The sequence below is a fragment of the Heterostelium album genome, assembly GCF_000004825.1.
Source record: "Heterostelium album PN500 unplaced genomic scaffold PPL_contig1, whole genome shotgun sequence".
Classification (NCBI taxonomy): domain Eukaryota; phylum Evosea; class Eumycetozoa; order Acytosteliales; family Acytosteliaceae; genus Heterostelium; species Heterostelium album.
The window spans coordinates 789,979-816,579 of record NW_008805078.1 but is presented as its reverse complement, the minus strand read 5'-3'; the positions used below and the strand labels follow the sequence as shown (position 1 = coordinate 816,579).

Here is a 26,601-nt window from a genome sequence, read left to right as displayed (position 1 = left end):
TCATTGATCAAACAATCTAATCAATCTAATTTATCTATATATCTCTATCTATCTATCTATCTATCTATGTAGATAATGTTAAGTTGTTAAACTATAAATAAATAAATTACAAAAAATTATTATACAAAATAATAATAAGTATCTGAAAAAAAATAAAAAATTAATAATAAAAAAATAAAATTAAAAAAAATCTTAAATTTCATTGATTTGGACCACAATCAATCTTTTTTGAACCAGATATTTATTTATTTATGTTTATGGTGAATAAGAAGTAAAGGAGTAATTAACTATTTAAAAAAATATATTTTTAAACATTTTATTTTATTTATATTGTTTTTGTTTGTTTATATGATGTTTAATATTGGAGGGCACGGATGAAGAGATTTGGAGAACGCATACCACGATCGATATAACCAAAGACAAACTCTTTACCGGTGGCAATACCTTGACCGTATGATGGAAGTGAGAAGAATCCATTGTGATATTCGATGTTCCAGACTGAACTTTGATCACGTGGATCCAAAGTGCAATCGGTTTGGATGGCGATGTTCTTCAAGGTTCTTGGACCATAGTTGAAGATGTGGACACGGTACAATGTGAATGATTGACCATTCTCAACCCAACTACGTTCAATGCTTTGAACGATGGCAACATCATGACATTGATCCAACAAGACACAGTGACTGACACCACCTTCACAGATACAAACTTGACCGGCACCACATTTACTGGAATCACATGTTCCAACAACAAATGTTGAGTTTACTGCTGACAAACATGTCAAAGCAACCAATAACAAAGAGAACAAAGCAATCTTCATTTTATATTTTATTTTTAGAAATCTATTTATAACTATAGTTAGATAAATATCTTTTTTTTGAATGATATTAAAAGTAATGAAATTCATTCTTTAAATAGTTTCCTAATCTTCTTTCCTTCAGACGACTTCTAATATTAAGATATACGTAGACTCTTGACTATTATTGATTTGTTATTCTGTAATGTTAAGTTTTTTTGGGAAAAGAAAAAATGATTGGGTAAAAATAAATATTTTTACACACCATAACACAAAACTTGTGTTTGTACTAATCATATGTAACTAGTTTTAAACTTGAAATTAATTGTAAATTTATTACTTTATTAATTATTAGTAATATCATATTGTATTTTTAAAATTAAAAAAAAAAGATTTCATTATTAATTATTAATTTTTGTAAAGTTTTTAACTATGTTAAAAATAAAGGTATGTTGTTTTATTTAATATTAGAAACTATTTTATTTTTTTAATAATATTACTATGGTAATGTATAATCCATTACAAATGTATTGGGTGGAGGTGATGGTCCAATAATTGGTGTTGGGTTATCTAGTACAATACCATATCTGGTGGCCATGCCCTTCAAGAAATCACGTTCTTTTGCTACAAAATAATTATGTTGCAAACGTTGTGCAGCTGTCATAGAGTGATGAAGATGTTGTGCTGGATTTCCGGTGGCACCACTCAGTGTGTTCTTAAGTTGAAGATCAATCACCGATTTAATGGTTTGTTGAATCTCTGCGTGTGTGATATCAGCTACTCTCTTTTTAACCACAACTGTATCGTGGAGGTCAATTATAGGTTTTCTCAAGATATCGTGGAAGTCAGCTTGTGATTCAGTGCTGTGGACTGATTTCATATTACTGGAATGCATGGCACCATCCACCAAATTGTTGGTTGTTGTACCCAAGAAAAATACAGCTCCTGTGTGGAGTCTTCCTTCGATCAGGAATTTCATAAAGAGGTCTTTGGCGGGTGTATCGCAACGATTCATGATTTTCTCACAAAGTCCATTCTTGGCTCTCATGTTCATTGGAATCAACTCGTGAAGTCCACCCATTCCAGTACTATGGTATCTCTCGTTCCATCTCAAACGCTTTAGATTCACTTTCATTGTCCTACCAGATAGATTATATTTAGTTGCTGTTCTCAAAACTCTCTTTTTCTTTCCACGCTTGACACGAGCTCCACCTTGATACAACCATTGTTTTTTCGTGGCCTCCAATTGTTTTACATAGTAAGCTTGATTGGCTAGAGATTTCCTTCCTTTGTCACTGTCCAAATATTTAACCAAATTGTCACGAAGAACTGCTAGATTATGGTCATTGCTGAGCCCAGATCTCTCTCTACAATGTATTATGGCATCGAGTGAACAGTTATTCTTTCCACCGCCTCCTTTGTCGGCTGGTAGTTTCCAATCGTGACTTTCACCCTTTGGAATCCAGTGACCTGATTTATTATTTTTGTCGGGTGGAATATATTGAAGTTCAATTGGAGGTGTGTGTTCGTTGTTTGGTTTTCCATTTCCAGAGTTATCATAAACTGTTACATCTCCATTCTTGTCATGAACAATGATTGGTTGTTGGAGAAGACCACTGAGTGCTTCAAAGTGAACAACTCCAAGTTCACCATTGCCCTTTACATTCTTGATTTGTTCGTCAATGAATTGCTTTGATTGAGTTGGGCTGAGGTGTTCTATTGGAGTGAGTGGAAGCTTTCCATTTGCAATTTTATGTTGAATGTGAGCTGCATAGTATGCATTCAGTTCTGCTTGATGTCGTTCATTATCACCTTTGAAAGTTCTGGTCACAATATGAGATGAAATTCTTCTGCTAACTGGATGGACCATGTAGTATTTCACTTGGTTTGATATTTCCATAGCAATCGAATTCACACTATCATTTACAAGCTCTTGTAAACGATGTGCAATAATGGCGTTGGCTGCATTATCAACAAAATTATCAACTGGCTTCTCAGTTGCGATCTTATCGATTTCCTTGTCTGCTTTGCTTAAGAATTCTGGTAACATTGTTCGAATATCATTGACTGCCTTCAATCCTCTGAGAATATCAAAGAGTATTGATAATTTGACACTCTTGCTGTGAATGAGTCCAGTTGCAATTCCAGTTGAAATTCGATAGAATACACTATTTTCTTCATCTGTATGAATCAATGAATTAATTCTACTCGATACCAATCCTACATGAGACTTGAGTAAACCTTTTAGTTTACTATTTCCTCCAAAGTGTGTTTCGATGATCGGACGAATTTGTGTTTTGATGAACTTGATCAACTCTGGAACGAATAGCTGATCATAGATATAGTTGAGTCCTTGTGTAAGTACATATTCGATAACTTGATCTCTCATTGCCCTGTACATTGTCTTCTTGATGAGGATACGCGTGGTCACACCTTTGAATCCAAACTTAAAGAGATTTCGAACAGCAAATTTCCTTGAAGCGTTTGCCAATACCTTACCAGCTCCCATTGTAAATATTTTCTTTCCAGCTGTCCAAGCGACTTTTCCAACAGCTTTAATCGAACCAGTTCCAGCGGTGATTACGGAAACAGTGAGACTTATTGCTTTTTCAATTCCCCATTGCTTCCATGTGAATGTTCTTTCAATGATTCCTTCGTGGACAGCAGTGATAATGTCAGAAATACCTTCAGCCATCAATGCCACACCAACTGGTGCGCCAATACCTTCGGTCACAACTGTGATAACAGCACCAACAACAATCTGTGCTACACCAATGAAAATCAATCCAATGACACTTCCCCATTGGATTTTCTTTTCTGGTTGTTTGTTGATCACCTGAGTATATCCCATATATCCATCGGTATTGAAAAGGGTAGTTTCATCTTTAAACTCCTGTGCATTCTCACCTTGTGGTAACGAATTGAAGCTTATCAACTCTACTTTCTGGATGTGTTCGTTACCAGATTGTATCAATCCTTTTCTATCACGACGTTCAGTCAACTCTTTGATTTGTTTGTTGATTTCCTCTTTATCTTTATCAGTGATTCCTTTTCTCTCAAGTTCTTTCTTGAGAATAGCATGATCTCTATCATAATCGTGATATCCAATCATATCTTCAATTGATCCTTTTAACATTCCAAAGAGATACAATATATTTCTGATTTGTTTTGATATCAAAGGTGATTCCGATGCTTGTCCCAACAACATCCACATTGGTTCTAAATTATCTTCAATGATTTTCTTGGCTTTAGTCAAGTCATCGATTGGATTTGGTTTACTCTTATTCGATTCCCAAGAACGATCTTTATCCATTGAAAGAATGACATGAGCTCTGTTGTAATATGCATTGGCAACAAAATTCTTTTCAATTTCAATTGCTTTACTGAACTGATTATATGAATCTTGATGTTTTCCCAAATCAGAGAAATAATTTCCAAGTTTCACATAGTAGAATGGATTGGTAATGACTTTTCCTTTTGATAACTCCTCTCTTAACCTGTTCTCAAAATCCTGATATGGAATGGAATCAAATGACATATCTTCGTACTTTCTGAACCAAATTGCAAATCTCTCTTCCAAAGCACTGATAACAATGTGATCTCCGGCTGCCGTATACCTCGTTGACATTGAAATTTTGAATTTACAGAATTTCGAAAAGATTTCATCTCTCTTTGAAATTTGTTGAATTGTAACTCTACTACTCTTCAACTTTTGTTCATATGATTCTGAACGATTCAACTTGAGTTGATCAATTGTATTGTGTTCTTCTTGATCCAAAACGATGAGTTGACAGGTTCCTTTGTTTCCAGTTCTGGATGTTCTTCCATAGCTTTGGAGTTCGACACGTTCACTCTCAGGCAAGAAAGTTACACATACATGGAGTCCACCATACTTTTCAATTTGATCGGCATTTATGTCAAGAGCTCTACTTGCAAAAGTTGTTGAAATGATAACATCACCAGGTTCAATCTTTCTATCAATAATTGAAGGTTCATTTCCATATTTAAAGAGTTTGATTTTATCTTGATTGACGATTCCAACCAATCTTTTATGTAATTCATCGACATCACAAATGTATTTTGTGATAATCAACACTGCCCTTTTCGATAATAATCTCGAATGTGTATGATACACAATTGAATTATACCATCGATTGACATCATTATCATGGACAATGACTGGTTCGAGTTCGATAAGTTGTTTGTTTTTGAATGGCGGAATAACAAGAATATCAACTTTATACAAGTCTTCGAGTAACTTCTTTTCATTGGTACCTCCAAGTGTTCCAGTAAGACAAATCATGTTGTTGTTATATCGTTTGATAAATGATATGTTTGAAATGAAATTGGTTGTCAAATTCTCAGCAGTGATCTTACATCCATGTTTGAATTGAAGGAATTGGAGAAGTCCATTTCGCCATTGAGTTCCAACCAGTGATTTGCAAAGAGTATTGTGTGCATCCACTGGTTTGACGATATTGTCTTCGATAATATAATGCTTATTCACATCCATTTTATACATTGCTGTCAATGCACTGTCAATCCATTTGCTGATGAGACTCTCCTTCACCAATGATTGTAAATGATTTGGGATCATAAGTTGAGGATAATCTTTATCAATCTTTTTTCTTTCAGGAGTGATATCCATTTTATCCAAACCAGTTTGATCTCTAACTAATTTACGAATGTGTTCTTCAATTAGTTCTTTGATGAAAACTTTTGGATCTTTATCTTTGATTGGATAGAACTCATAGGTTTGTTTATCCTCGGGTAGGACTTTACCACTCGAGTCATGTTCCACTGGAATAATATAACAAAGTTCACCTTCATCTGAATATGCAATTCTTTTATCAACCTGGTCCAACTGCGCCCAAGTTGCAGCAAGTAATGGCATGAGAGAGTCTATTCCTGGTGTGGCGTCTGATAACATCACAATGGAATCATTTCCTTCCAACATCATTGAATCTGCTTCATCAATAATTGCAAATCTTCCAACACCTTTGGTAAAATTACTTTCACCTTTCTTGAAATGTTCATCCAAAACTGATCTTTGGAAATCACAGATTCCTGAGTATGTTATAGATTGTGGTGATAAGCCAAGTGACTTGAACAATGGAGCTGCCAATAGCTGTTGAGGTTTTGCCAGTTCTTCAGTGGTTGTTATAACATCAACTTGCAAACCAAGAAGTGCTTGATGAACTGCCAACATTGCAATCAATATTGATTTACCTTCTCCAGTGTTGATTTGGAGAAGTCTTCCACTTGATTGTGGTTTATCGATCAATAAAATCAATGATAACAATTGAATTTCTCTGATTGTTATATTCATTGATCTTTGACATGATAGTACTAAAATACTAATTTGATCTTGAAGAGTCAACTTGGAATAAGATGATTGATCCAAACATTGATTTTCAACAGCTTTACCAGTTTGAATTTTGATTCTACATTGATGATATTGATCCATTAATTTTGGTATTGACAATGATGGATTGTGAGCTTTAATCTCTTTGATCAATTGGATGATATTCTTGTGATAACTTTCCACAAAATATTTATCGACAACCAAATCATCGATTCGATCTGCTAAGTAGTTGATTGGATATTTAAAGAACGATGATACTGTATTGAACCGGTTGTTGCAGTCATCTTTACTTAATTTGAAATCAATAATTGTATGTAAAATACGAATCATAGATTTCATTAGATCTGGGTCTATAGTCTTTGAATCAACCAGTGTCTTTCGAATGAGAGGTTCAATTGATGAGAGTGACCAATCACCAATGAAGAGTAATTCTGCCATCTTCTCTTTCACCTCCAAGAATAATTGAGAATGAGAATGTTCCTCGAAACTAATACTTAGATAATAACCATTGATGATATACTCTGCAAGTGATTGTTTCCATTGTCTAATATTGTTGGTTTCATTGATGGAACTGATGATCAAACTATCAGACTCGAACCGGTCAAGTTTATAATATCTTAACAACTCCAAGAACTTGGTAAACTCTTGTAATTTTGCTTCATCGGTGATACATTTAATTAACCAATCTAATGTTTGGTAATTAAATGTTTTCAATTGGTCTAGAACTGAATCCTCTAAAGATGAAAATGGTTTTAATGACTTGATCCACATTTTTCGAATGTATTCCAATGGTGTGTCAACAATTTCCAATTGAATTAGTCGGTCAATCTTTGACTTCAACTCAACACTCAGGATTCTGAGGATCTCAGTGAAATCTTTGAGAGTGTATCTAAATGTCAATTGAATATCAATTAAATACCAAAGATGATCCTCTGTTAATTGAAAACCTTCCAAAATCTGAGAATATTTAAAGAGATCCAATTCCAATTGACCATCGATAGACTCTTCATTATCACCATCAATTTTCTTCATTCGGATCATAAGTGAAATGTTTGGTGATTGCAAGTAAAAGAATCTGTAGTGACTCGATTGGAGGTTTGCTGATAATTGTTTGATCAATATCGAAATCATAACAAATATAAAGATTGATAATCTTTAACAATGTCAGTGATGTTGCAAAGTTGTTGGAATTGATGGGACGTCTCAAACTATCCAGACCAACAAAATGATAAAGCAATTTAGAATATTCATCCAAGAGTTGAATTGATTCTTTATCATTTGGAAGAGTATTTGGGAATACCAGAATGATTGATTTGATATTGTCTTCATTGAATGTCATTGATTTAAAGAATGTTTTGAACATTTCAACCAATGACGGCTTATGAAGAAGTTGCATTATCAACTGAGTGATCGATTCTCTGTAGTCCTTATTACTTGATGGATTATCGATACATAGTTTCATGGAATCAAACAATATTTTGACAACATTATTTGGAATTCCAGTTAAGTTTGTCGATAGAATTGCATTTGTAGTTTTCAAAAGTGAATTGAAAAGCTGAGGTTGATCGAATAAATCCTTTTGTGAATATGTATCCCATACAATTTTGGTGAAATAAACAGAGAGTTTGTTGAAGTTGTCTCGTTCAGAAGTCTCAATGTATCGAGTTAGAATCTCAAGGATTGTTGTAGAAACCACTCTGATATTTTTGACAACCTGGTCGAACAGCTTAAGAGTAACTTTGGAATCAATTGGAATGATTTTAACCAATTCAAGATATTTACTTTCAGTATGGATTTCCAATGCTTTTTCCAAGATCTGTGATTTGGTTTCCTCTGAAAACAAATATCCATATTGTGCCATTACATAGAGCTCTTCTACATTGTCACCAATCCAAGTTTCCAAATGTTCAATTGTCTTGAAGTAGGTATTTTGGTAGTGTTTTCCAGTGAAATGACTTCGAATATTATGAATATTGGAATATCGTATAATATTTAAAAGTTCATAACTGACTATTTCCTTTGCAACCTCATTGTCAATCATGAATCTCTCATTGACGAATGATTTCAATTGATGTGATTTGCCAACTCCAACTGCATGCATCACAACACCTTCAAAACTATCCAATGATGTCAATCCAATATAAATGGTATTGTAAGCCAGCATCTTTTGAATATTGAATTTCAATGGATCAACAACTGTAAATCCATCAATTTGAAGTGTGATATACATTCCAGAGTATTTGAAAACCACTTCGTGATCTTTGTTATCATCGATGAGCAAACCACCAGGAGTTTTGAATGAATATGCTGGATAATGTGACTCTTGGTTTAATTGACTGTTGACATACAGTGAAATTGTATCATTGGCAAACTTAATGATAAAACTTTGGGATTCATTTGGAATGAATTTAGAGTTTGTTGGTTGTAAAACGAATGAAAATGGATTATCTTTGACGGAACCATTAACACCAATCTTGAATCGAGAAACAAATCCATCTCTTAAATCATAAAGATCTTTTGTCCAAATTGCACCACGAGAGAATTTTACATATGGATCAAACACATTATGAACCTCTGTGGAATCACCAAGCAACTTGAAATTAATCCAACGGAATGTATCAACAAAACTGATACTATTGGATTCGGCTTTATCAAGTAGATCTAAAATCGAACCAGTTGATTTAATATGGAGATCAGGCTGATAGGTATTGAATGTAAATGATTTAATCGATTGTTTTTGATAAGATCCGCCAGTTGCACCAGTCACACCAATGAATACTGGTTTGGATTTATCAGCTTCAAGCGAACCAATCAAATCGTTGTGAATATCATGGTCAAAGCACTTGAATACCGATTTGCCGCCGACAAAGACACTGAGTGATTCGCGCCAATAGATAATCATAACTTGATGATCATTTCCATCATTTAAATTGACCTGGATCTTGTTTGTCATGAAACGAGGTGTTAAAGAGTGTGATATATCTGGAATACCTGAACTATTGTCTTTATTCTTCGAACTGGATTGTAATGAAATGAAATGATTCGGTTTTTCACGCCAAGTGTCAAACTCGACTGCAAAACAATTCTTAAATCTACCGTAACCCTTTTGTGAACCAACACTCAATGAGTCGTAAGCAGTGTTGGATTCTGGTTGAATTACAAATGCAAAACCATCTGCACCAGAATCTTTTCCGGCTTCCTTTTCAATTTTGAAAGTAAAACTACAAATGAATCCTGATTTAAGTAAAACTGGATTCTCCATCCAGAAACCACCACATTGATTTATCTTTGCCTCTGTCAATAAAATTGCATTCTAAAATCAATTGTTAATAATTTAAAATAAAAAATAAAGAATATATGTTAAACTCCATACCTTATTATTACTCTCAATATGAATTGGAGTCTGACTAGCACCACCAGTTCTAAACTTTACTAAATTACCAACAACATTATTGGCAATTTGATTCATTGCATCTTTGGAGTCTGAATAAACGAATCTCTTGGCTCCACCAATTAATTTCAAGACTGGTTCTTCTTTACTGAGCTTCGGCTTATTTGGGTTTGAGTTGGATTGTATTGAATGTTTAAGAGTTGGTACGTCTACATGTTGGTCGAATATAGTTAGGAAGTAATTTGTGAAATTCAATGATTTCTTTTGGTTCTCCTCGCTGCTATCGATCAAGAAAGCAAAAGCATTGATGATTTGTACCAGAATATATTGAACCACCCTCTTCTTTGATGGATCACTCTCGCAGATCCTCTTGAGATGATCAACTCTTATATTTGATAGTCCAACTCTCTGTAACAAATGATACCAATTGATATCGGTCTTGCCTGACTCTAGATTTCTCAAAAGGTATTCGAAATTATCAACTGATTCACTTTGGTTATTCTTGATTCTCTTCACAACTGATTTATAATCAATAGATTTCAAGCAATCAAGTGATCTCAATTCATCAAACAATCTAAGATTCTATAAATAAAATTAATAAACTTATAATTAAGGTATTTCTAATTAATAAACTATGTACTTACTGGATTCAATAAACCAGTTTGACTTTCTTGGAATTTCTTTTCACCAATCAAGTCGATGAGTGCTTTCTTCTTTAATTGTTCGATCTTTGATACCTCGCCTGGTTTGATATGATTATTGTTGTGGTACAAGTAGGTTGGTAAACCAATTTTGAACCAAGGATGTTTCTGAACATCTTCGAGTGTCAAAATTTGGTTGGTTGTCGGTTGAAGAATTCTTGAGATGAGATCTTCACATTCTTTTGAAATAATTAAATGAGGTTTCAATAGGAAACTGGTGTTTGGATCGAATTTCTCTTGGTATACCATTTCATAGAGAATCTCTCCACATGAAGATACATAATCGTATGGATGCATACTGACAGTATTAATGTAGAGATCAACAGGGTTGATTGCAAGTGAGAGTGTAGTGGCATCGTAGAGTAGCGATTCAACGGATAGTTTACGATGTTCTTTCTCTTGGACGATTGGCGCCACTACCAGATCACCGTGTTTCAACACGATGTGTGAGTGGAAAAAGTCGAGTGCGGAGACCAACTGTTGGAAGAGTCGACGAACAAGATCTTCGAAAATCGGCAGAGGTCTACTCTCTCGCAAAGCTTTCCAATCGCTGGTCAATGCATCCGAGAGTCTTGTCCAATCATTTCGACACTCGATAACCATAAATACATTTGGCTGATGCTCGAATATCTCGTATACCCTTACGATATGGAGATGATCGAGATCACGAACAAAACTTGAAAGTCTACCTTGGAAATCATTGCCATACTTTGTCACATCGATACTAAACATATGAATGAATACCTTTTTGTTTGTTTTGATATGGATTGCATCTTTTTTTTTTTTGATAGATAAAATTAAAATAATGATCTTTGTACCGTTTTTGAAAAATCCACACAGTGTTGTGTGGTTTTTTAATGTGTATTGCAGAGTTTAAACATACTTTGGTATAAGGAATAGGGTTTTTCAATAAACCTGTAGTTTGAAATTGATGAACTCATCTGATAAAAATATTTATCATAAGAAATTCAAATAAATAGAAATATATTGGTGTTTTTGTTGTTTTGATAAATAGAATAATATTTGTTTGGGAAAGATATATTGATAGATTGATTATGAATAAAAATAAATCGTTGATTGTAAGTTATATCAACAAATGGATCCCAAAAAAAAACACAAAACCGTTTTGTTTAAGTGTTTTCTGATCGATCAGATTATTTATCTAAAATCATGATTCTGAATTTATGTTACGATTCTCATGAGTTCGGTTTGAGATTCATTTTGATTTCATCATTTTCAAGAAATTCAATCAAAATGAACTGTCACAAAGAACGCATCTCGATCCAAATCTCGATCGATTTCAAAAAAATAAAAAAGTCTTTTTACAGATTTTTTTACAAAATATATATTATTTTTATCTTTGTATGTTTGATTGATTCTTTTCTTTCACTCTCCCCCTTCTTTTTTTGATTTATCTTTACTTTCATTGTTGTCACTGCTATCGCTATCGTTGTCACTGTCACTATCATAAGATGAGAAAAGAGATGATGATTTGTTCGGTGATGGTGCATCTGTGGATGCAGTTGTTGTTGGTGTCGTTAAGACTTTTTGTTTCTTTGATGATGGTGTTTCTGCTTCTGTCTCTTTGGTTGTTGAAACTAACTTTACATTCACCAATTTATTCTTCTTTGAATTGGTTGGCTTCACTGGTTCCGGTATAACTTCATCCTCCACTTTCTTTGTATTATTTTGGTTTGTATTGCTAACTAATAAACTTGCTTGTTCTTTCTGTGATACATACGTATTTGATAAAAATTACTATATTAATATACTTGTTGATCACATGATGATATTTTACAATTGATTAAAGTCTATACCTTAAACATTAATAATTCTCTATTGATTTCATCCAATTCTGCTCGTTTCTTCTCGCTTTCAGCTCTTTCCTTTTCTTTATAATATAAAATATCGTCGTCATTCAAACCTTCTGAAGCCTCTATTATAAGATTCGATCGATCGATTGTAGTTAGTTAATGTTATCCTGTTCTATAATAAACAAGTAGTAGATATTTACTATCCTTATACTTTAAAGCCAACTCATCTTCTTTCTTTTGTTTCTGTTCCTGTAGTTTCTCATAGAGAGTTCTTGGATCATACTCTACTTGTTTCTTTGGTACACCATCATATAGTTCTTTTTGTTCTTCAATCTCTTTCTCACTAATAAATTTATTTACAAAAGACATTTTTTCGAATAAAGTAAAGTGGTCATCAACATCACAAATCAAACCCGAAATCATGATTTATACAAATAAGCAAAATTAAATTAAAAAAAAAAAAGAATAATTATAGTTTTTTTAAAAATTACTCATATAAAGTAGTTTCAAAGAGATACAATTATCTTTATGTTATCACACTATCTTAAACATAACAAAAATAAATATATAATTAAAAAATTAAAAAAAAAAAACTAAACAATTTAAATTTGTTTTTCAAAAAAAAAAAAATTTAAAAAAAAAACCTTTTTTGAACAACATTTGAAAGTTGGTGGTGTTGATTGATATAGCTTTTAACTGTCATAAAACTTGAATTATATTGTCAGCAACACGTAGATTAATTTATTATTATTTATATTTTATATTTTTATTTATTTATATTTGTTAAAAATAAAAATCAGTTTGTTAGTTTAGTTTTTATATATAACTATAAAGTAGAAAAAAAATATGGATAAAATGGATACTGCACCTTCTACAACAACAACCACTACTACTACAACTAGCAGCAGTACTACAGCTACTTCTAGTGGTGGAAGTGAAGCAGTCAATCAACTATATGATATTGCACACCAATTGGATGCAAATCCATCGTTTGCTGACGACAGTAAACTCTTCTTGCAGATACTGGAACTGTCGAAAGTATCGAAACAAACTAAACAACTGAGCTCTCAGTTCCTTTCGAAATACTTTAAGCGTTTCCCTGCACTGCAAGAACGTGCAGTCGATGGACTGATCGATCTGATAGAGGAAGACGACATTCCAATCAGAGTGGGTGCACTCAAGTCGATACCCTCGATCTGCAGAGACAATCCCGACTACATCACCAAACTCGTTGATATTCTTGGTCAACTTTTAAACACAGGTAAACTATAATAATATTATGATGATTGATCGATCGATCGATTACTGATCAGTAGTATTTAAGAGTAATATTAATAATCATTCATTTTGTCTAACGTTTTAGATTCACCTATCGAGTTGGAGAATACAAAGAATTCATTGATAGAGCTGTACAAGTTGAACTCTGCAACCACTTTGAATTCGGTGTTGACCATGTTAGAGTCGGACACTCAGAAGGAGTATATTTTGCGATTCTTAAAGGAGAAGCTTATTGCACTGATAAAAGTAGACTACAAGAGCGAGACAGAAGCACAATCGTTCTTTAGAGAACGTATACTCAAGCTGGTGACTGTGTCGACCGACGCAGAGTCCGAAGTACTGTTGGAGCTATTTCAATGTTTTCCAGAGTACTCCATCAAGAATGTAGTTGACTATCTCGACTATGTCATTCCACTCTTTGAGTCGAAACCATTTGTTCAATACAAAAAGAAATTGGTATTTCTCATCAAACAACTCATTAAGAGATCAAAGGTAAGTGTAATCATTTGTCTCTGACAAATAAATCGATCGATCGATCGATCGATAGCGATCGCAAACACAACACAAATCAACTAATCAACATACACAGGCACAACAAGAACCAGTTAGTTGCAAGATATTCAACTTCTATTCAAATAAGATATTCCCAAGTATCAATGAGTTGGACGAAGCCGACAAAACTGAAATGTTGACATTGTTTGCTCAGATTTCACACCTTGCAAATGTCAATGATTCTTCACCACTCTTTGAAAAGATATTTGGTTTGATCAAAGTAAGTAAAGCAAAACAAAGCATGGTGGTAATAGAGAATTGAATGACTAATAAAATATTGTTGTTTTGTTTAGGATAATATACCATCACCAGTTCCAGAGCAATATGAATTTAAATTCCAAATTTTAGAAGCATTGCTGTTGTCATTCTCGAATTTGGGTAATAAGAGTCCTGCTTTGTTGCGAAGTCTCTGTGGTTACAAAACAAACACTGGACAGCCAAGTGATATGGCAATCGATTTGGATCCAAAGGTATTCGAGGAGTTTGTTGCTCGACTTAGAGCACTGAATGAGAAGATCGGTGTCACCGACGCCAAGTTGAAAAAGGCAAAGGAAGTCATTCCAATGAGCGACCCCGAGCGTCCAAAGATCGACCAAACATTCGCAATCACTCAAAATATAATTGTACTTATTAAGAATCTCTCGAAAAACCCACCCATTTTACATGCAAATATTACACCCACCTTTAGTATCAAACAACAAAATAACAAGCAAAACAAACAAAACAAACAAAACAAACAGCAGCAGCAACATCAACAACCATTTAAAAATAATAATAATAACAACAATAATAATCAAAATCAAAATAATAAGTCCAATAATAATAATAATAATAATAGTGGTGCTGGTGCTGGTAAGCAAACAAGAGATCAACCAAAGACTCGTTATTCTCCATATGTACCACCAAGTATGAGAGGTGGTGGCGGTGGACAACGTAAACAGCAGCAACCACAGCAGCAAGGTTCCGATGAGTATGTTGTTCAATTCAATACCGAAAAATCGAAAAAACCACAACAATTCAAAGGCAGAGGATCAAAGAACTTCTAAACATTCACCTGAAAAGACATACAGACTCACATTAATTAATTAAGACTATAAATACCATGGTTTATAAAACTAAAATTTGTTTAAATTAAATAAAAAAAAAGTATCAATTGCTATTCATATTTATAAAATAATCAAAAGTTATTTTTATTATTATTTTTAGAGCAAGGGGATTGCAAATCTCGTCTTTTTGACCATCGATCGACTAGACGATCTATTTTTTTTATTTTTGTTGTTGTTTTTACAAAAAAATTATATATTTTTACCTCGTGAATCATGATATTTCTAAACTCGGTATCCAAAAGAATGATGACAGGTCGAATCAGTCAATACCAAGGTTCAAATAATTTTTATTTTTGATTTTTTAAAACTTTTTTGACACCAGCAACCCCCATAATTATGTCTAGCAATTGTTTTTTGTTTTCTCGATTTTTGATGATTTTTTTATTTCTTTCTTTCTAGAAATTTTAAAAATAAGATGAGATTTTTTTGTTGTTTTTTTGGTGCCCATTAATGCAGTTAAAAAAACAATGGTTTGGATGAATTCGAGACTTGCTGGTCTTGATGTAAAGAATTTTTTTGTTTCAGTTGGTTGATAAGTGTTGATCTACCATAAACCAATAACACTTATTACCAAAAAGAGGTGGTTTAAGAAGATTATTTTAATGATTTTTATTGCAAAACAGTTTTTTAAGTGTTGGAATGAGGAAGAGCGATAGTTCTGGTTCGAAAATTGGTGTTTGTTTGTTTAGATTGTCAACAGAAATTAAGGACACTATAAATATAACAATCAAACTTACGCATAATATTTTTTTGATCACCACATTTTGTTTTTTTTGAATCGCAATAGCATGTTGCCCATCATCCTCCACCAGAAGTCCTTTCGAAATACAAACCGTATAGAAGTTGACAACAACCATACAGTTTATTTACGATAATTTTCATTTGTTGTGTTTGTTGTAATACAAAAAAAGAATAGAATACATAAAAATTATAATTATTTTTATTATAAATATATATAAATTATATAGATATATATATTTGGTTTGTTTTGAAAAATGCCAGATTTACAGAGAGGAACATGGATGTTATTTGGAGAATCCATATTTTATATTCCAACACTATTGATATTAGTGATACCGAATGTCTATATAGAAATAATAAAGAGTAAATCGAAACATTTAACAATTAAAAGAGTATATTTGAAATCAATTCCATTCCTGGTATTTGTTTCTATGGTTATTGCATTGGTTTGTATGTAATTCGATCCTCCTTATTTTGAATTCTGCTATGTATTGACAAACCTATTTTATATTTCCAGTGAGAATTATAGCAGGTTTTACAGCATATCATTATGATTCCGATGCAATTCATCAAGATAGAGCTAGTATGGCATTCTACGCCTTTGCCGTTCAATTTATGTGTATAGAGTTTTTCTGTATCAGTTTACTCTGGATCAAGATGGCATTGGTATTCTATGCAAAAGATGATCTTCCATTGAATAGAGTAAGAATAATAGATATTATAGTCTACGCAAACATTGCAATCTCTCTATTATTCTATACTGTGTTTGTAATCTTACAAGCTGTTTTGACAAAAGAGTTGACTCCAAGATGGTGGGATGCAGTATGGAGGTGAGTATTATGAACTAACATATAAAAAAGAAAACAACAAACACAGCAACTAATCCTTTAATGATTATGTGATCACACTATTATATTATAGAATCTATTTTTTGGTGAATGTGGCAGTGTTGGCAAGTTCATTAGCATATTTCGGACTTAAAATACTTATTCAATTGAATAGTAAGCGTGCAATGGATGAAATTTTGATAAAGAAGATCAAAGGTATCGTTGGATTGACTATTATATTGGGTTCTCTCATTTGGGTTTTGAATGTACTCTATCTTACCATCGGTATTGAAAAAGCACCACAAGATTGGTTGAATCTCGGAATCTTTATAGCAGAGAACATCAATGTCTACTGCGTCTCCATCATCTTGGGAAGATCATACCTTTGTACTCGCATTAGAATTCTACTGGGATTCCCAGAGATCATCGAATCCAACTCTACAACATCCAACGAACTGACTGTTACCGCACAAAATTCAAGGAAAACAGTCGAAGTCAGTCAAACACTCGATAACTCTTTTATCGATGTATCAGTTGATCAACAATAGAAATTAACTACTCTAAACTAAATCTAGATTTCTAGAAAAACTAATCGAATCGAAATTAAATAAATAAAAAGATGTAAATAAATAATTAAGGCTAATGTTCATTTTTCTAACCACACTTATTTTAACAATTTGAGTGGTTATAATTGTATTTCCAAGAAAAATAGTTTTTTTTTTGCGACCTCCAACAATGCTATTTTAAAATAAGCAATTTAAATGATTAATCAGTTCTATTTATATTATTTTTCGAAAAATAAACAAACCAAATCAAATTTAAACAAGTAAATGTTTAATAGATCAAATATTATTATATCTAAATATTTATTTAATAAAACCAATTATTTTCCTAAAACAACTTTGTCTCATTACAATTTAAATTGTACTTCTCGATCTCTAATAAATTCTTTTAATAACAATTGTAATATTAATCATAATAGCCGATTTAATTTTTGTACATTAAGTTATAATAATAATATTGTTATAAATAAGAGTGAAATAAATATACCTTTAAAAGAAATGAGTAGTAAAACAAAGAGTAATAAAAAAATAAAGAATGACGATGGTGATTCTAAGGCTGTGGTTGAGGACGTCGACGAACTCGAGAGAATCGGAAATATGGTGAAAAAGATCGAGGGTAATACAATTTACAGACATTTCTATACGACCGGAGATCTACACAAATGGCTAGAGGAAAATCACAAGACCGCCAAAGAGTTATTTATTTGCTTCTACCGAAAGGACAGCGGAAAGAAGTCGATCTCATGGGAAGAGGTTCTCGATGTGATGTTGTGTTTCGGGTGGATCGACGGTGTCAGACGTCGCTGTGACGACGAGAGTTACTGCAATCGCTATACACCAAGGCGTCCAACAAGCAACTGGAGTTTTATCAATATCAAAAAGGTGGAGAAACTCATCGAGGAGAATCGAATGAAGCCGATGGGTTTGGAGGCGTTCGCCAAGCGAAAAGTTGCCACTGCCGAAGAGGCCTACGAGAAAGAGAACCGAAAGCTCACAGGTAGTTTGCTAGCCAAATTCAAGCGGTCAAAAGAGGCATACAAATTCTACACGGAACAAACCGATTACTATCAAAAGGTTTCCAGTCGATACGTGATGAATGCGGTGCGAGAAGAGACAAGAGAGCAGCGACTCGATGAACTGATAAAAGCATCTTCAAAATACGAAAGAATGGACCGATTCAAACCACTAAAACAGCAAAAGAAAAACATAACCAAAGCAACAACCAACAACTCTAAATCGAAAAGAAAGAAAAGAGAAGAAGAGTCTGAATCTGAATCTGAAGAGTCTGATTATGAATCGGATTCATCAAGTAGTAGTAGTAGTGACGAATGAATAAATAAATAAATTAACACAATATATATATATATATTAATATTTACATTGTATTTTATTTATATATGATTATGGCTATACCATTCCGTTCTTTATCTACCACCAAAGTGTTGTCTTTTAAGTAAGTGTTGATGTCTATTGTAATCCATGATATCTATTCCTTGATCTTTGTATTTGCTCTTTGATTTCGCTTCACCTTGTCCTTGTATAAGCTTTCCATCTTCATAGACATATTTACCTGCAACTTTATGTGATCTCGGCGATCTTGGTGTTATAACTTTTAAAAACTTTAATTTCTTTTGTGCAGCTAGTTTTTAAATCAATCATTATAGGTTTGTTACTTTTATATTTAAACAATAGATATAATACTATTAGCATAGATGTATATACATACTATCAAAACATTTTATTATTTGTTGAGGGTCTGTAATGGTACGGTTTTCTCTAAAGGTCGTTCTTATTTCATCTAGTTTTATCTGTTTACCTGCACCTGTAAGACCAGTGTAGTATAGTAGTTGTCTATAAATTGAAATGATTGATGATTTAGAGGGTACTACAGAAGCCATCTCTTTCTTTCTTTACTATAAATGGTAATTGTAAAATGACAAACAAGCTTAATTGAAAAGAAAAAATGTTTGTTTTTTTTTAATTTTTTTTTATTCTGAAATTTCGTAGTGTGTACAAGATAAATAACTGCTTGGTTACAGTTTTGTTGTGATATAACCACTTTCTTTAAATCAAGTTTGTTGAGATATATTGCACTTCACTCTTTTCATAAAGCTACACCCTTTTGGGAACTCATAGTTCATTTTGATCTTGATCAAATTTTATGTTTCAGCTAAAACACATTGACACATTGTTAGTGTAATATGTCACACACAAGATAAACCATTTTATGAAATGAAAATCAGGCGGAGGTTCCGTAACAAATTTTACTTAAATGATTGTTTTAAACAACCACAAACAACCTGCAAAGTTTAAAAATTTTGGTTGAAAAAAAATTATGTGTGTTTATTTGATCATGATCGCCCCATTTTTTAAATCTTCTCAAATGATTAATATTAGCAATGAATAGTCCCAAAAATAATTAAAATAATTATTAGTCTTAATGAATAACAATTGGGAGTGATTAGAACACTCAAAACCCAAAAAAGATAATATCTTTTTTGCTTTTGCAGTTTACAAATTAAATTATAGTTTATCAAGTCAGCAGTTTGTTAAGATACTTTTAAAAGTAATATGGTAAATTTATACAACCAGCTTATTATAAATAGAGAGAATGAAATGGAATTTTAATTTCAAATCAAAACAAAAACAATTATCTCTTCTTAAAGTTTTATATATTTGTAATTAAATAATCATCAAAATGTCAAATACCGGTTTAATCCCAGGAAATGCCTATGGTACCTTGAACGTTCGTTCATCATCCAACTGGTCACCAGACTGCTCTGTTGTTTACTCACAAATCAACTACAAGAAAGGTAATATCTCCTCCGCCAATTCTTCATCCTCATGGCACGCTCTCACTGCTGATGACAAGCAATGGGTCACTTTGAGTTCACCAGTTCCAGTTGAATTCTGTCAAATCCAAACTCAAGGTAAATATTCAATTATATATATGATAAATTAAAAGTGAATTAAACTAAATTTATCTATTGCTTTTCTATAAATTAAGGAAGAGGAGATGATGATTTGTCTCAATGGGTTACCTCATACAAGATTCGTTATACTGAGGATGGAGTTAACTGGGTTGATGGTCAAACATTCCAAGCCAACACTGACCGTCACACCATCGTTACCAACACTTTGTCTCCACCAATTGTTGCTCGTTCCATTGCCATTCACCCACTCACCTGGCAAGGTTTTGTAACCATGAGATTCGATGCTCTCTACCGTCCAATCAAGCACACCATCACCAAGACTGGTCTCGTCATTGACGAAAGCCTTAAATTCACCACTGGACTTCCAATTGGTGAGAAAACCGCTGAATACCCTGTCAAGTTCGACAAACCATTCCCAAGAGTTCCAGAAGTTGTCTGCACTTTGACTCAAATCGATTGTGCCAATGACAAGAACCTTCGTATCCGTGTCTTTGCCAAGGATATCACCAAGGATGGTTTCACCTTTGTCTTCATGACCTGGTTCGACACCAAATTATACGGATTGAGAGGTTCATACATTGCCACTTTGGATCAATAAATATTTAAACAAATTTATTAACTGAATCAATAAATTCAATAAAATAGTAAAAAAATTGATTGTTTCAATTACAAACATTTCTAATACATATTAAATTCTCGGTTCGAATACATACAAAAGCCCAAAAAAAAAAGTAATAAAAGATTTGTTTCAATTAATTAAAGGGAATAAATTTTTGATTGGTGATTTCTCTTTAAAAATATAATGTTTGTTTCATGACAAGGTACCAAAAAAAAAAAAAATCAAAAAAATCAAAAAAATCAAATAAATGCAGAAAGAAAGTTGTTACTGAATAATTCAAAAGTTAAATAGTCTTCAGTCTTTAAATTAAAAGGAATGATAATTAAATTATTTATGAATAATAAAATGGAATTTTTAGTTCTAAATTGACACAAGACTAGTTTTAAAAATGCCCAGTTATTCATTAAGTTTTAGTTGTATTTGGCTTTCGAATTTTTTTAATAATTTGTGACAACCCCATTTTTTGGTGTCGAATAAAGTTTAAATTTATCACTGAGTTTTGATCACTGTAATTAGACATTCATAAAAGTTAAAATAAGTGGATATGATCTGGTCTATCTTTATCTGATTTAAAGTATGACATTAAAAATGTCTAAATCTGAATAAGTAAGTACAAGTATTAAATTGTTTACAATTTCAAAGTCTGCAATACAACATTCAAGATTATTATAAATAGAGAGAATGAAATGGAATTTTAATTTCAAATCAAAACAAAAACAATTATCTCTTCTTAAAGTTTTATAAATTTATAATTAAATAATCATCAAAATGTCAACTGCTGGTTTAATCCCAGGAAATGCCTATGGTACCTTGAACGTTCGTTCATCATCCAACTGGTCACCAGACTGCTCTGTTGTTTACTCACAAATCAACTACAAGAAGGGTCATATCTCCTCTGCCAGCTCCTCCTCTTCGTGGCACGCTCTCACTGCTGATGACAAGCAATGGGTCACTTTGAGTTCACCAGTTCCAGTTGAATTCTGTCAAATCCAGACCCAAGGTAAGATTTTTTCTAATTCTGATTTAATTTTAGTTAATTTTTTTCTTTTCCATCAATGTACGAATAAAGGAAGAGGAGATGATGATTTATCACAATGGGTTACCTCATACAAGATTCGTTACACTGAAGATGGAGTTAACTGGGTTGATGGTCAAACATTCCAAGCCAACACTGACCGTCACACCATCGTTACCAACACTTTGTCTCCACCAATTGTTGCTCGTTCCATTGCCATTCACCCACTTACCTGGCAAGGTTTTGTAACCATGAGATTCGATGCTCTCTACCGTCCAATCAAGCACACCATCACCAAGACTGGTCTCGTCATTGACGAAACACAAAAGTTCAACTCTGGAGAACCAATTGGTGAGAAATACTCTGAACATGTTATCAAGTTCAACAAACCATTCCCAAGAGTTCCAGAAGTTGTTTGTGCTTTAACTCAAATCGATTGTGCCCAAGACAAGAGCCTTCGTATCCGTGTCTTTGCCAAGGATATCACCAAGGATGGTTTCACCTTTGTCTTCATGACCTGGTATGACACCAAATTATATGGATTGAGAGGTTCATACATTGCCACTTTGGATCAATAAATATTTAAACAAATGTTTTTATTGGTGACCATTTATAAAAAAACTAAAAAAAAAAAACTATAATAAAAAAAAACAATTAATTAATTTAGGATATAATTCAATAGTCAATTGATTTCTTGTTGTTTTAGTTGATTTCTTTAGTTTTTTAGCTTACAAATTACGTAAACTTGTTTTAAAATTTAATTTTTTTTAAATGAACTTCAAAAAATCTTTGGTTTAAACAATTTAATGGTTGAATTTTCTTTTCATGATTATTTAAAACATCTTTTTTATTTTATATCTTTTATTTTCAAGTAAATGATTGCATATCATAAATAGGGTTTAAAAGTATATATGTACAAAAGATATTGGTTCGTATGGAGGTTAGGAATACTGCTAGGTTATCGTTGAAGAATTTCGAAACATTTTTGAGAGACTGTGGCAATACACCGTTCATTTGATCTTTTATACATAGAGCAAAGGCAGACATCACTGATAACATAATCGAGTCTTGTGAGAGTTGAATCATCTGTGAACATCTTTCTCTGGGTGGTGGAAGTGGTGATAGTAATTTGGAACCTTCGTTTGTTGGACTGTAGCTCTGGTCGCTGTTGTTTGCCATCAGGAATGACATGATCGCTGGTGATCCAAACGGTGAACTTGGAGGCTTGATTTTACCTGACGATCGGATTGGGAAGTTACCGTAGCTACCGCTGTTCGACTGTATTGGTGTACCGTGGTTAGTGTAGTTTACGATTTGTGTTGCCGAGAGTATCGAGCTATTCTTCAGTATCAAATTGTTCAAACTGGTTGCAATCTTTGTGAATGTTGCAGTCCACTCTAGGATCTCGCCTGGTTTCATATTGACGATGGACATTCCACTGTCGATGTATCCCTCCAGAGTATTGAGAGTGGAAAGCATCATTCGCAACACTGGAACCGTGTCGACTTTGAATTTCGAAGGATAGTCTGCAACCGAGAAGATATCGATCGATGTCTGCAAATGATTGTAACACGATGAAACCACTGTTTTCTGTTGTTCTAGAGTCAGCATTGTCTTGGCTTCGGGATTCGGTGTTGGATTCTCAAGATAGTTGTCGATCTGTTCGAATCTATTGGTAACGGAACTGATAATATTTACGAGATTCTCTTCGTCAGGACAGAGAGATCCAACTGCAGGTGGAGTATGGCTTATTGTCGATGTAGAAGACGATGTATGCAATGTTGATGGTTGTTGATGTGAATCTTCGACATCCTCCTGTTCCAGCTGCAGCTTATCAATGACAATCTGAATGTCTGGCTGTTGGTTGATTCCCTTTAGCTGTCCGGAATCCACATTATTCTCGTTTTCAAACAATATCTTATCGATATCATCTGCAATACCATGGTAATGATCGACAATCTTATATAAACTTTCACCATCATAATCTCTAATTGATGTAAATAATAGATTTCTAATATACTTTTTTTTTTTTGTTTAGAAATATATATATTAGTAAAGTTCATCAAGATATTAATTAATAGTTATAAACATACCACAATTAAATGATTCATGGTAATCTTATGAAGATATGCTTTGTCATTGATTTGCTCTCCTAGTTTCAAAATAATACTCTCTTTGGATTGATTAATAGTGTATCGTCTTGCCTCTGGTGAAGTAAGTGTATCGTCAATCCAATTATTGAAAGAGTTGAATAGACTATTTAGTATGATGGTAAACACTCCAAAAACACTATTAATATCCTTTTCTGTTTTGTTGGATCTGAATCTAATGAATTCATGCAAAGGTAGAATTTTATTGTATAATTCAAAAATGATAGGACTAAAATATTTCTGATCATCTAAAATATAATGAATGTTAATAAATGGATAGTAAAAAGTAAGTAATATATTATATTTACCAATTGTTTCAATATGTTTTTTAAGTTGTTCTTGATCTGAAAATCCAGATAATGACAATTCCAACTGATTCAAAGAAGTGACCGATGCTTGTCCATCGTATTTTGGTGGACTCCAATAGGACATTGCAATCTCCAGTACTCTATAGACAATACAATGCCAATGATCTTTTGGAATGGTATTACTACTCAGTAGATTGAGCAGTGCTGCATTTTGTGAAATTCTTAAATTTTTTAGGACGAGCACTTGGTGGTGGTGATGGTGTTGGTGGATCCAATGCAATCGTTCTCTTAATTACAGGTGACATTTGCGGTATGTTGATACTCAGCTTTGTCTTGTTTATAGGTGAGATTAAACCACCGTTGAAATTGAATTCACCAGTCTGTTTTCCAAAGGTTGCTAACACTGGCGATGGTGGAGTCATCAGCTTGTTGATGATTTCCTGTGTATCGTTTGAACCACCAGTGTTTGTTATGGTAATTGCAGTGCTGGAGGAGAGAGAACTACACTCTGAATCGTCGTGGTTATTATTATTATTGTGGTACATCTCTGAGATTGATTCAGAGGAAGATACCTTTGAAAATGTACAAGAAGTTGTTCTGGGTTGTGGTTGTGGTGGTGGACTGAATGCTCCAGTCAGTGTTGAAATAGCTAGAGAACTCGAGGAATCCGATTGAGAGATCGGTTGACTCTGTTGTGATTGACTTAATGGTTGTCCATTATTTAAAATTTGAATAATTGTAGTTCGATCTATACATTCTTTTAGCAACTTGGATGTTCCATATGTATCAGTTGTAGTTAGTTCTTCATTATTCTTTCTATTCATAATCTTCTTTTGAATTTCTCTTAATTCTTGTTCTTCTATTCTATTTTCTAATTATTTTTTTGAAAGAATGATTTTTATTAATCAAATTGAAAAAAGATAAAAACAAATACTACTTACTTTCATAATTCTTTAATATTTTATTTATAATAAAAAAACAAGGTGTTCCAACTATAATTGCAGCAATTAAACCTAAAGCTGCAAAATTGAAACCTGCTTTTACACCACTTCCATACAGGAAATCGGATTTTGCTTTAATTTTTTATTAATATTAAATTATGTTAGAAAAAAATATAATTTCTTTACTTACCGTATACATGTTCTAATAAAAATATTACAATTAATATATGAGAGAGAGTGAAATTATAATACATTTATAGATAAATAGGATTTAAAGTATAAATAAATAAATAAATATCGATAGAGAAAAAAAATGTAAAATAAAAAAAAAATTGATAGATTTATGATATGAATGATAAATTATAGAATGAAATCTGAAAATAAATAAACTCTTTTGGTAAATTGATAGACAATTCGAAATGTGATTAAAAATGTAAGAGTGGGGAATTGGAAATTTGGAAATATGGATTCAATTTCTAAAAGATATTAATTTTAGATGACTTTTACCGATGTCATGAAAATTGATGAATACAATACAAAAATAATAATAAATTATATTTTAAATAAATAGATATTAAATAAATAATAGAGAGATGGATGAGATGAAATAAAATAAAATTTTCAATTGTATTTTGTCGATTACAATCAAATTGTTTTGATGTTATTGTGTTTTGATTAGGAGACAACTAATTTATATAACTACAATTCCCTTTCCTTTTTCCTTTTATTGATATTGAATATGATGACGCTGTTTTTAATACACCTACGATCCCTAAATTCACAAAAATCCAATATCGAAGTATTTTTTAATAAAATATCTATTAATAGTAGTAATTTAATAAATGTTAATAAATTAAAATTTTTGGATATGATGATTAATTGATAGATTAGTTATTGTGGTTGGTTGTTGTTCATTAAAGTAATATGATTAAATGGTGTAAATACTAATAGTTGTTGCTTTTATAAAAATAATAATTCGAATTCTATACCAATCTATATGTATACATATCAGTCTTTGATTATCTTTTTTATAATTGGTGGTAGTGTTTTTCTAATTTGTAAAAGTGATTTTTGGTTTGACAGAATGAATGTTTTGGATTGATCTTACAAATTTTGATTCAATAATCAATTAGAAATTATGTTTGTTTTTATTATCAGATTGGTGTATAGAGTCAATGGTAAGCTAATTATTAATTATAGTATTAATGATATATTGTTACGACAAGATAGATTAAAAGTACAATAAAAATAAAAATAAATTAAATAAAACTAAATTTTAATGTTTCGATTAAATAGACAGATATATTATATTATAGGGTATATCGACAAGTTTGAAAACAGTTAGAAAATAAATAAATAAATAAATAATTGTTTTGATAATCAAATCAAAAAATTAAAAGTTTGCTGTTGTTGTTGTTGTTATTCTCAGTTGTCTTGAACTAAGCACTACTACATTACCAATGTTAGAGCATGATATTTTAATTTGAAATGTTTTGTTTTC

General features: G+C 32.3%; 9 protein-coding genes across 9 annotated transcripts; 4 read left to right on the top strand and 5 right to left on the bottom strand.

Annotated features, from left to right (window-relative positions):
* Positions 1-355: 355 nt before the first annotated feature.
* On the bottom strand, positions 356-820 carry PPL_01147 (carbohydrate-binding domain-containing protein; the record flags this gene model as incomplete). The annotated part of the gene is made up of 1 exon (XM_020572163.1): positions 356-820. The coding sequence occupies one exon, from the start codon at positions 818-820 to the stop codon at positions 356-358; it is 465 nt and encodes a 154-aa protein (XP_020438021.1).
* A 475-nt stretch (positions 821-1,295) lies between these two features.
* PPL_01146 (helicase) lies at positions 1,296-12,436 on the bottom strand (the record flags this gene model as incomplete). Its single annotated transcript, XM_020572162.1, has 8 exons — positions 1,296-7,261; positions 7,371-7,856; positions 7,944-9,474; positions 9,535-10,134; positions 10,197-10,977; positions 11,644-11,981; positions 12,071-12,144; positions 12,268-12,436. The coding sequence occupies 8 exons, from the start codon at positions 12,434-12,436 to the stop codon at positions 1,296-1,298; spliced, it is 9,945 nt and encodes a 3,314-aa protein (XP_020438020.1).
* Positions 12,437-12,913: 477 nt separating this feature from the next.
* On the top strand, positions 12,914-17,119 carry PPL_01145 (uncharacterized protein; the record flags this gene model as incomplete). The annotated part of the gene is made up of 9 exons (XM_020572161.1): positions 12,914-13,328; positions 13,596-13,837; positions 13,986-14,117; positions 14,191-14,867; positions 15,627-15,682; positions 15,972-16,107; positions 16,136-16,194; positions 16,262-16,574; positions 16,666-17,119. 9 exons carry the CDS (start codon positions 12,914-12,916, stop codon positions 17,117-17,119), a joined length of 2,484 nt encoding a protein of 827 aa, XP_020438019.1.
* Positions 17,120-17,632: 513 nt separating this feature from the next.
* On the top strand, positions 17,633-18,466 carry PPL_01144 (YdeI/OmpD-associated family protein; the record flags this gene model as incomplete). Its single annotated transcript, XM_020572160.1, has 1 exon — positions 17,633-18,466. The coding sequence occupies one exon, from the start codon at positions 17,633-17,635 to the stop codon at positions 18,464-18,466; it is 834 nt and encodes a 277-aa protein (XP_020438018.1).
* Positions 18,467-18,558: 92 nt separating this feature from the next.
* Positions 18,559-19,032, bottom strand: PPL_01143 (LYR motif-containing protein; the record flags this gene model as incomplete). Its single annotated transcript, XM_020572159.1, has 2 exons — positions 18,559-18,773; positions 18,861-19,032. 2 exons carry the CDS (start codon positions 19,030-19,032, stop codon positions 18,559-18,561), a joined length of 387 nt encoding a protein of 128 aa, XP_020438017.1.
* An 800-nt stretch (positions 19,033-19,832) lies between these two features.
* Positions 19,833-20,665, top strand: PPL_01142 (uncharacterized protein; the record flags this gene model as incomplete). Its single annotated transcript, XM_020572158.1, has 2 exons — positions 19,833-20,064; positions 20,142-20,665. 2 exons carry the CDS (start codon positions 19,833-19,835, stop codon positions 20,663-20,665), a joined length of 756 nt encoding a protein of 251 aa, XP_020438016.1.
* A 789-nt stretch (positions 20,666-21,454) lies between these two features.
* Positions 21,455-22,279, top strand: PPL_01141 (discoidin I; the record flags this gene model as incomplete). Its single annotated transcript, XM_020572157.1, has 1 exon — positions 21,455-22,279. The coding sequence occupies one exon, from the start codon at positions 21,455-21,457 to the stop codon at positions 22,277-22,279; it is 825 nt and encodes a 274-aa protein (XP_020438015.1).
* Positions 22,280-22,568: 289 nt separating this feature from the next.
* On the bottom strand, positions 22,569-24,283 carry PPL_01140 (uncharacterized protein; the record flags this gene model as incomplete). The annotated part of the gene is made up of 3 exons (XM_020572156.1): positions 22,569-23,720; positions 23,795-24,099; positions 24,160-24,283. 3 exons carry the CDS (start codon positions 24,281-24,283, stop codon positions 22,569-22,571), a joined length of 1,581 nt encoding a protein of 526 aa, XP_020438014.1.
* A 58-nt stretch (positions 24,284-24,341) lies between these two features.
* On the bottom strand, positions 24,342-25,354 carry PPL_01139 (uncharacterized protein; the record flags this gene model as incomplete). The annotated part of the gene is made up of 3 exons (XM_020572155.1): positions 24,342-25,030; positions 25,101-25,232; positions 25,291-25,354. The coding sequence occupies 3 exons, from the start codon at positions 25,352-25,354 to the stop codon at positions 24,342-24,344; spliced, it is 885 nt and encodes a 294-aa protein (XP_020438013.1).
* Positions 25,355-26,601: the final 1,247 nt, after the last annotated feature.